This window comes from Leiobunum rupestre, chromosome 2 (genome assembly GCF_980474605.1).
Source record: "Leiobunum rupestre chromosome 2, qqLeiRupe1.1.hap1, whole genome shotgun sequence".
In the NCBI taxonomy this organism is placed as follows: domain Eukaryota; kingdom Metazoa; phylum Arthropoda; class Arachnida; order Opiliones; family Sclerosomatidae; genus Leiobunum; species Leiobunum rupestre.
Genome location: NC_143385.1, coordinates 85,641,975 through 85,652,448, shown reverse-complemented (window position 1 = coordinate 85,652,448; position 10,474 = coordinate 85,641,975). Strand labels below are relative to the sequence as shown.

The 10,474-nt window shown below is 39.8% G+C and overlaps 1 protein-coding gene across 1 annotated transcript in view; it reads left to right on the top strand.

Moving 5' to 3' along the window:
• The first annotated feature begins 1,234 nt into the window (after nucleotides 1–1,234).
• LOC149960194 (phosphatidylinositol phosphatase PTPRQ-like) overlaps nucleotides 1,235–10,474 on the top strand; it is a 32,458-nt gene continuing 23,218 nt past the window's right edge. Inside the window, exons 1-3 of the mRNA XM_090165187.1 lie at nucleotides 1,235–1,514; nucleotides 5,988–6,308; nucleotides 8,319–8,636. Of these exons, the coding sequence (XP_090021313.1) occupies nucleotides 1,436–1,514; nucleotides 5,988–6,308; nucleotides 8,319–8,636 (718 nt within the window). The 5' untranslated portion in view covers nucleotides 1,235–1,435. The remainder of the gene's footprint in view (nucleotides 1,515–5,987; nucleotides 6,309–8,318; nucleotides 8,637–10,474) is intronic.

Here is a 10,474-nt window from a genome sequence, read left to right as displayed (position 1 = left end):
TCTTTCTATAAAATAAGCTCCGCTTGGGGCGCGTCAAAATTCTAAGAATTCTTCCCTTGATAGTGAGAATTCTCACTTCTCAAAATGTTGACGGTTTTTCTCGCAGGAGGTGACGTCATCTCTTCTCACAGGAGGTGACGTCATCTCTTCTCACAGGAGGTGACTAAATCCCTTCTCACGAGATATCTTGAGAAAAATGAGAATAAATAATATTGAATGTCAAAGGCTTAGATTACAACGTTGGTGGCATTCTCGTAAGCCGCCATTTTTAGAAGAATCTTTTTGCTTTTGACGCTTTTTAGCGAGTTCTCAAAAGAAGAATTCCTTCTTAGACTTTGACGCACCCTAGGTGAACGTATTTTTATGTAGCTTCTTCGTCGCGAAATACGTAGAAGTTCAGTTCAGTTTATACTTATAACCCGGGTGCCTCCTCAAATTTACTCTTATGTCCAGGGATTTTCGCAGTAAAACGCCAGCGATACAAGAAGGCCAATGCTACTTTATAGAAAGGCCTATTCCCTGATGACGTGTTTTTCGTCACGGAGTTGGAAGTGACGTAATTGACGTCAAAAACCCGTGGACCAATGCTTTTATGGCATACTTATGAGTGATTATATTACATATGCTATTACTAATGTCCCTTATACTTAAAGCAAGTGTCGGCTCTAGGTGAAGTAGCTCTTTTTTCAACAGATGTCGCTAGCGTTGAAATCAAAACAAGATGCTGAAGCTAAATTTTGACCCAAAAGGCGGGACATAAAAGTATGCTTCGCGTTGATTGGCTCGTTTGTCAACTTGTCAATAACTTCAATTATAGTAATTGTTTACAATATATTTTTATGGGATACATAATTTAGGTTAAAGTTCACTAAGTAGCGTAAAAGTGGTCTAAATATAATACTCTATAATGGCTCTCTGACGACGTTATTGTTTTGCTATTTTGAATTTTAGCTTCAGTTCCCATTAATAGATGGCTCCACGCTCTCCACGAAAGTCATCTTTTTCGAAGATTCGGATAGATTCAGGGCCATCTCTAATAACAGGGGCCTTTTAATAATACAGGTGGCAATGATAGAGCCGACAGTTGCTTTAAGTATGTGCATGAAAGCACTCGTTAAAAGTGATAGGTCTCTAAGAATGCGGCTGATTGTAACAATGGTTTAAAAGACCCTTTTGTCACTAACCAGCATTCGTTACTCTTTCAGAACCAGGAATCGTTGGTAACGCTCAAGTTTTATGTCCCGAATCGTCCTCGTTAAGCTTGAGTTGGGATAAGCCGGCATTGCTAAACGGACCATTGGATGGTTACGTCATTTCCATAACTACGCTTAACGATAGTAAACCAGAACGAAGCGTAAATACTACCCAACATTCTTATACATTCTCTAATCTGACGGCGTATACGAACTATTCGATTAAAATAAGTGCGTTCAATATGGACAATTCTCCGTCTTCGAAAGGAAAGCGCCTACTGGGCCCAGTCACAAACATTTCAGCAACCACAAAAGCCACCGGTAAGTGGATCTATGTAGCGAGAAATTTTCTAAATTACAACTGACGTGCACAAAAGCGACATAAGACCCAAAAGTGTGTCAGTAGGGTATAATGTTTAATGGGAGCTTGTCGCGAAGTAAAAAGAGGGAGTGGGAGAGGGGGTTGAAAATACGTCATCAAAATTTTAAACTTCCTCCGCTTAAGCGTCAGCGAGTGAGGCGTTTTAGAACGTATGTCTACGGGAGAATAAACCGAAGACCATAGATTAAATATAACGTTGCTAGTACTATTCCAACTAGTAGGTTATGTAGTATATTGTGAGACTAGCTCTCCGTAAATATTTTAACGGGCGCAAAGGTAGAGTTGACACACTTTTGGGTCTTATGTCACTTTGACGTGTATAATTTCATGAGTGTCCTGAAGTTTACCATCTCCGATCTGAATGTGTTCTACCAGGAATCTATTCATGTATACACTTGGAATGCTTAAGCTAGACTAAAGCCACGGTCACACGACACCTAAAATTCACTAACTATCTAGTTAAATACCTAATTAAGTTGTCATCTGATCAAAGCAAGTAGCGAAGATACCTGTTTTAAACTCGGTGGTTTTGGAAGCAACAAGAAAACGGTTCGGTGGGTAGTTTTGAACGATAAAACATTTGGTGGCTATATTTTTGCGATAGACCAGGGTACATGATGTGATTGGACGAAACTACAACCATGGTAAAAGGCCCATAGGTCTGCAATCTATGCTTTAATACTTCGTCGTCGTCGTGTAACCTGCTTTATTCAAAAATACAATCTTGCAAAAATGATTAATACCGGTTGCTGTGAAGGCCCGTGTGAACTTCTTCGAATAAACTAGCAACGAAACCGTTTTCAATAGTTAGTTTTAAACTCAGTATTGAACCGATTAAGTCCGTCGTGTGACCGTGGCTTATGTTGGCCCTAATTATTATCATATTAACAGGCGTGGTTGTACCACAGCCGAGATTTTGCTAGTGACGGTGACCCGCCAATGATGCTTTAAATATGTGCAACGTCTAATATTTGACATAGTTTCTGCGGATGCATTTGCAGCACCGTGCCAATGGATCCTTGGACATTACCAGTGGATACCCATAAATTTCTTCCTAGAAGTTCATTGAAAAACAATAATCAAACCTTCCGCATTTTCAAGAGTGTTTGCGGCCGAATACCAGTGGCGGAGACAAGGGGGGATTTCCGGGTCCAGACCCCCTTGGGCCTACCTTTGACTGTACTAAACAGGGTTGCCACACGTCAGGGAAAACAGGGAAATTAGGGAAAAGTCAGTGAATTTAAAAATTGGCCCAAAAAGTCAGGGAAATGTCAGGGAATTTTAAGAAATTTTAAGAATTTGTAAGAAGTCAAGGAATTCAATTTTCTTTTGACACTTTTGGAAGGTAATTTTATTCCAGATTTATGACAAATTGTATGATTATCATTTATTTCCTTGAAAGTTTGGCTAATTTTTTCAACATTGCAATATACCTTTTTACTGAAATATAAGTCCATTTAAATATAAAATATATAATACAAAATTTGGACTTAAAAAGTCACGGAAAATGTCTTAAAATGGTCAGGGAAAACAGGGAATAGTCAGGGAGTTTGAATCTCCAAATGTTGTGGCAACCCTGCTAAATTTCCAAGGGGTGCTCAAGCTTGATTTGAAATGATAATTTTTTTTTCTCTTATGTTTCAAGGGTCTGTCACCGACGTCACGATTTTAGGAAGTTGTTTTATGTCCTCGGACTATATTTGCTCTGACTTTTGCCGTACCCAAGCAATGTATTTTTGATATATTTTTTAGCATTCTTTATTACGCCTGAGGCGCTAATCGAATGTTTTAGTGACGTCGTCGTCAGACCCTGTCACTTTCATCTCGTCTCTTATTTGAAGGCTTTAAAAACGGCCGCGCGAGCACACCTATATTAGCGTACCTAGCAACCTTGCTAAATTTCCACCCCCTTCTAGAGCCCCTCTTAACATTCACATACTTCGAGCCCCCCCCTTGACGAATTTCTGGCTACGCCACTGCCGAATACTGACATTAAACGTTAGCATAATCCTATAGTGATATAGTGACTTTCTATAAGTATGTAAGTTAGTTGAAATAATTGCTGATAGCATACTTTTATAAGCTTGTTATAGGACATCGCACTTCTTCTATGGGATTTGGCTTTCGACAGATTTTTTTCAAAATGAAACATGTTGCTAAGCTTGATCAAAGGAGCCAAATTGTATCGTGCCATTTTTCCCTAGCTCTTATAGTTTGTCCAGTATCAGCGGTCAAAAGTGAACAAAACTTAGTATAGTCTATTTGTTAAAAGGAGTCACGGCCCATCGGTTAGCGCTCTAACGTTTATAAAGGCCTAAAAAAATTCAACTTTCAATGAAATCAAACTGTAAAGTTAAAGCAAGTGGCGGCTCGACGTGAAGGAGCTCTTTATTTCTAATGATATCGCTAGCGTCGAAATCAAAAAGGCGGTACTTATAGCTAGGATAGGCTAATACTTTAGGCCCAAGTCATCGAGCGACTTTTAATCCCTTTAAACAGGTGGCCGGGTTACAATGCGTAGGAGGGTGGTGGAAAGCCCTTCATGCCAACAGCTCTCTACACTGACTAATACCGTTAACCTCAGCAATTTACAAACGATCTAATCAACGCGAGGGGGACCTTTAAAGCAAGTGTCAGCTCTAGGTGAAGTAGCTCTTTTTTCAACAGGTGTCGCTAGCGTCGAAATCAAAACCAGATGCTGAAGCTACATTTTGACCCAAAAGGTGGGACATAAAAGTATGCTTCGCGTTGATTGGCTCGTTTGTAAATTTGTCAATAACTTCAATTATAGTAGTTGTTAACAATATATTTTATATGGTATATATATTTTAGGTTAAAGTTCAGTAAGTAGATTAAAAGTGGTCTTAATATAATACTCTATAATGGCTCTCTGACGACGTTATTGTTTCACTATTTTGAATTTTAGCTTCCGTTCCCATTAATAGATGGCTCCACGCTCTCCAGTAAAGTCGCGTTTTTCGAAGAATCGGATAGATTCATGGCCATCTCTGATAACAGGAGCCTTTTAATAATACAGGTGGCAATGATAGAGCCGACAGTTGCTTTAAAGGGTAAACCGAAGAACTCGGGGAAACCCCTTCAAACAGTGGGGAAAGATCTTGCAAACTCAACGCGGAAGGAATGGTTCCGATTATCCACCCAATGCCACTAGCTGGGATTGAACCCGGCGAGGCTAAAGTGCTAACCACTCGCGTTGATTGGATCTTTTATAAATTTCTCAATAACGTAAATTACAGCAATAATAAACAATATTTGAACACGGGATATATAATTTAGGCGAAGTTATCATTAGAGTAGTATCAGTGCTGCATCACGCAACGTCACCCATGTTTTTTCCTATAGAGAAAAAAACGCGCCTAAAATGGCGGCCATGGCCAAAGCTACGAGGTGATACTACTCTTTTGGCTATTTTAAATTTTAGTTTCCTTTGCCATAAATAGATTGGACCAGGCTCTCCAGTAAAGTCGCGTTTTTCGAAGATTCGAATAGATTCATGGCCACCTCTAATAACAGGGGCCTTTTCATAATACAGGTAGCAATGATCGAGCCGACACTTGCTTTGAGAAAACGTATATATATTTGAATGTGGAAATTGAGTGATTCGATGTTGGCTCGAAGCGTCATAGGTATACGTCATATTAGCTTAGCCACCCCTTGAAACAACTACCATGACAATATTTCACGTCACAGATCACGAGGCAAAACACCGCACGTTCCTGCGAAATAATCGCGTGACCACCATTGGCGTCTCAATGCCATACCTGACCTAAACGTGTTACCACGGACCTTGAGACTCAGGCTAGACGCCCACTGGCTCTCCGTTTCGTATCCGTCCTGCCTTCCATAAGACATTGTCTCCGTTACGAAGCAAACGCTTGTGAAAGGTAGGACGGAGACGTTACGAAGAGCAGTGAGCGCCTGGCTTAACGTAAATACGTAATCTCTCTTATGCTATATTAGTGAGAGCGCATGGTTACAAAAAAAAACCCGAATTGTACTTACTATGACACGTATCACCATAATTTCGTAACTTTACCACCGTTACCACCAGAGCTACACGACGTAATTAACCATTTTTTTGTAAAGTTGCGGAGATGTGGTGCAACTCAGAATAGTTAATTTGAAAAACACATACACACGAAGATAAGCGGGTTCTTTGCTTATAATCTTTTTCCAATAGGTTTTTTTGAAAAATAAAAATTAGGTAGTCGAGAGTATAGTTCAAGGCACGTGTATATAAATTTTCAGAGCTGTATACCAATTCCGAACAATTTATCTCTGTTATGGACACCTAAGGTTGAAGTTCGTTCGTTAGTGTCAACTGTTCTCTTATTAGCTATATGCAGTTATTCCCTCTCCAAGTAGATGCTTATAATAATTATTTATTTCAGCGCCGAGTGACTGTCGAAATATATTTGTCAAGAAGGTCACCTTTAATAGCATTCTCATAAAATGGGAGGAGCCCCAAATGAAGAATGGACCACTGTTTGGCTACCTCGTCAAATGGCAGAGAGAAAGCGATACCGAACCCAAGCAAGAAGAGACAGTCGGGAACAAAAGGAGTTTCGATATCACCGGTCTTCTTCCTAACCAGAGCTATACCGTAACGGTCGAGGCGTTCAACGTGGTTCAAAACATGGATTGCGTTCCAGACAAAAATATTACACTATACGGAGAACCGGTTTCAATAGTCATTGAGACTGAGGAGTCTGGTAAGTCCTAGGAATATGAATGACCCGTATCTTGGAATGGAAAACTGTATTCCCCCTATACGGGCTCGGAGCTCCCCGTTGCAACTACGTTAACGTAGCTCGAGCTAAAACTTTAACCTAAGCCTGTAGCGCCATCATACGGCAGGCAGTGTTACTAGTCTAACATATATGCATGTATATATAATTGTGCACCCCTAACCTATTACGCAACTACGTTAACGTAGCTCGAGCTAAAACTTTAACCTAAGCCTGTAGCGCCATCATACGGCAGGCAGTGTTACTAGTCTAACATATATGCATGTATATATAATTGAGCACCCCTAACCTATTACTTAGAAAAGTCCTAACTCCGACATAAATCTTAAAATACTTTTAGCCGGCAGGTTAAAGAAGTCGTTGGTTTCCAACTGATGCATCCCGAGATGCTCTAGCCTTTGAGCCGCATAAAAATCGCAACTACAAAGAACGTGAGAGGCAGTTTCCTCCTCGGCCCTTTAAATTAGTGGAGGACGCTGAATGTTTGGTTTTAGTAGCAAAATATTGTAATCTCTATATTTACCATTATTTGTACCTTTTTTACTTTTGGAAAAAACAGTATAGTTGTGTTCTAGGAAAATTAAATTGAACGCTTTTCCTTGTTTCATTGTAAAACTATAAAACCACGTGGCGTGCCAACAACTAGCAGTCGAAAATATTTTCTTAAGTTCAAACTATTTCCGCTAGATGTCTATATTGTATTAAGTTCAATGGTTAAAAGATGCCAAGCCTAACTACCCAGTCTACTCCATAATTTCCATCCTCCTAGGTAAGTCAAGTGTCGTCTCGACTTGAAGTAACTCTTTTTCCAACATATATATGTCATTAGCGTCGATATAAAATCAAGTTTTTTAAGCTAAATTTTGACCCAAAAGGCGGGACATAAAAGTATCCCTCGCCTTGATTGGCTCGTTTTTAAATTTTTCAATAACTTAAATTATAGTAATTTTTAACAATATATTTAAAAAACACTTTAAAAAACTGTTGTACAATAATTTTTTTATTACCTCTCCGAGGGGACTTTGTACCCTAGGAGGGGTTATACAACCACCGTGTCTGTCTGTCTGTGAGTGGGTCTGTCTGTCTGTGGGTGGGTCTGTCTGTCAGGCCTGCGAACGCGTTCGCATTTTCGGGGCGTACCCAGTTTCTTAGAATCAGGGGAAAGGTTTTTCCAAAACCGCCCTCTTTTTGTCATTGGGTGTAGTATAATTTTTTAATCGGCTGGGATTCGAACTCGAGCCCTCTTGCACGACAGGTGAGCGTTCTACCGCAGAACCACGAATACAGTTAAGCTTCACTCAAAATTAAAAACTCTTCCGAGGAAAGGTATATTTTGGCTTGCCAACTTGTTTATTTATACGTTTCGACGCGGTGAACAAATCGAGCCAAATGATATTTTACGACAGAGCAAAAACAAAAACCAGTGGTTTAAAAGTATTTTTATTTCCATGTAAAGTCGATTTTCGAAGAATCGTATAGATTCATTGCCATCTCTAATAACAAATGCCTCATAATAATACAGGAGGCAATGATAGAGCCGCCACTTGCTTTAAATATAAAACTAATTAGCTTCCGGGACTAGTGGCGTCCCTTGCGCCTGGGAGACAGAAAATGTAGACGGTCGTTTGATGACGACCACCAATCCATCAACGGGTGGTTGTCATACTCTACACATATCTCAAATCTAATTAATCGCATAGCGTTCGTGGAGTGAATAGTCCAATCTACTCTAAAACAACAATTACATTGCTCAAGGTATTACGTAGCTTTTAAAAACGTTTATCGAAGATCTATTTGATCCAATTGCCGCATTTTAATTTTATCCTCGAAGACCTATTGGTCCGAGTTTTTCATAAGTTTTATCATAACTTTGAATTTGTTAAGGCTTAGCTTTTTTGCCTCCTTTTTATTATGGATTTTTCTACTTTTTCGCGTAATTTAACAAGAGATTTTTAAACGATTCAATTTCTGCAGAGCCAGATCCGGGTGAAGTTGTGAATCTTCAGTTCGAGTGCGCTGAAGCGACGTCACTGACTGCGACCTGGAACGAGCCAATGGAGCCCAGAGGACCGCTGGAGGGTTACGAAATCTCATTAACAAGCGATACTGACCCGGTAGAAAGAAACTTCGACCTGAAAGGCGAATATTCCCAATGGAGCTTCGTTGATTTGATCCCATACACGAACTACAACATGACAATTAGCGCCTTCTACACCTCGAACTCTTCATCTACGAAAGGGGATCGGATAGTGGGACCCCCTCGAGAGATTTCCACAAACACGCAAGCCGCTGGTAAGTAACGCTAGTGAGTGGCGTTTAGCTCTCTCCGCATTGGTTAGAGGGGTTACCCCCATCCCCGAGTCTTCGGTTTCCCTTTCCATTTAAACTTGTTGAGGTTAACGGAAATAGTTAGTGTATGGAGTGTTTGGCATCTAGGAGCAACAAACACAAGTACAATGCAGCTACCTTTTAAACACGCTAACGCAGTATTGCGTACAAATTTCATTGGAGGAACCATTACGCTGAACGTTTTACGGAAAGGGGGTAGACAATAGGTCTTTCAATGAAACCTGTTCAGCACTCGCCAAGGAGTATTAACATTCCGCGCCTGGACTAACAGATTCCTTTTTGTATAGTCTTTGTAACTTGTGGTCGCTTGGTGCCTGAAATTAGGAAATATTTTTAACGCTGTAAACGTTAGGCCTAAGTTAGATTTCGGGATCATAGATATAGATAATAAGTCGGGATTTCATTATTCTAAATTGCCTAAAAAAGCTACGTGGGATAAAGGAAACACTTGTTGAATTCCGGATTGTGAAAGTAATACGTTGAGTTCTAATGGTATCAGTTTTTCTCGTTTTGAATTTTCCTTCAATATATTCGGAGATTTGAGCATTAACTGTACTTTTGCTGGTTTTGGGGTTTAATTACCGTCTAGTGGCTCCATATCTTCTCTATTTAACTGAAAACTAGAAATTATTAAGTTATTTACATTAGATTTATTTCATTTAATTAAAATTTGAACTTACCCAACGTTAAATATCATAACGAAGGACCACAGAGAACGGTAATGCCACTAACGCGTGTGCCGAGGCTTACAGTTTAATGCGAAATCTTGGATTGAAGTTGGCTGTTTCAAAGAGGGTTGGCTGTGTAACTACCCGATAAAATCTGGTAGCCGTGAAACAGAAATTAAATCACCTATTTCCGGTTTTACGAGCCGGGCGGGATGGAAGGGGGACGTAACTTTTATTGAAAGACCTATTTCCGAATTTTCCCCTTCCAATGAAAACTGTACACAAGAAAATGCACGACTTTTGACGGGCTGCGTTTATAACGTGGCCCGGATAAAACATGTTATAAATAATTACTTGCAATGTTAAAACTTAATAACTAACATTTAGATGATAATATAGAATAAATTTACGGAACGACGAAGACGTCTTTATGATTTTGCATCCAAACTTTGAATTCCAAAAAAGAACTGCCTTTATTTTTTTGGGTACATTTCCACGCGTTTCCGAACCCTTCTCGGAATTCTCCAAAACCCAACGCAGTGGGGCAAAACCATCTCGCCTGGAGGGGAGAAAGTGTTGGTCATTGTCCATCTCGGACCATATGTATATGAAAAGGGGTGACCCTAAAGGGCGTCGTTACACGTTCTCCTTATATGGGTACAGTGCATTGGTACAGTTTTTGCTGCTCCTAGTTGGCATGAAGGGCTGCATAACCCGGTCACCTGAATTAAAGACATTAAAAGTCGCTAGATGACTTGGGTGGTGCAAAAATAAGATAAAAATAAGTCTACTTGGGTTGTCCAATTAATTTCCTCTGAGAAAATTCCCAGCTTTGATTCAAAATAATTCATGATTTTAATAAGTGATTATACGGAAACTTTATTCCAATCGAAACTAGTGTAGATGGCGCTTAAGTCACTCGCTCTTCCTAGGTAGCGCCTATGATCTAGCATCTGATATTCAGACAAAAATTATCTGTCACTATGATATTTTAGCCTCTATATCATCTAATACAGGAAATGGCGTACCATAAAAAGTGCTTTCGCTACTGGCTGTCAACTTTAATACACTACCTATCTAGTTTTCGACGTTAATCAAAGAGGGCGTAGCGAT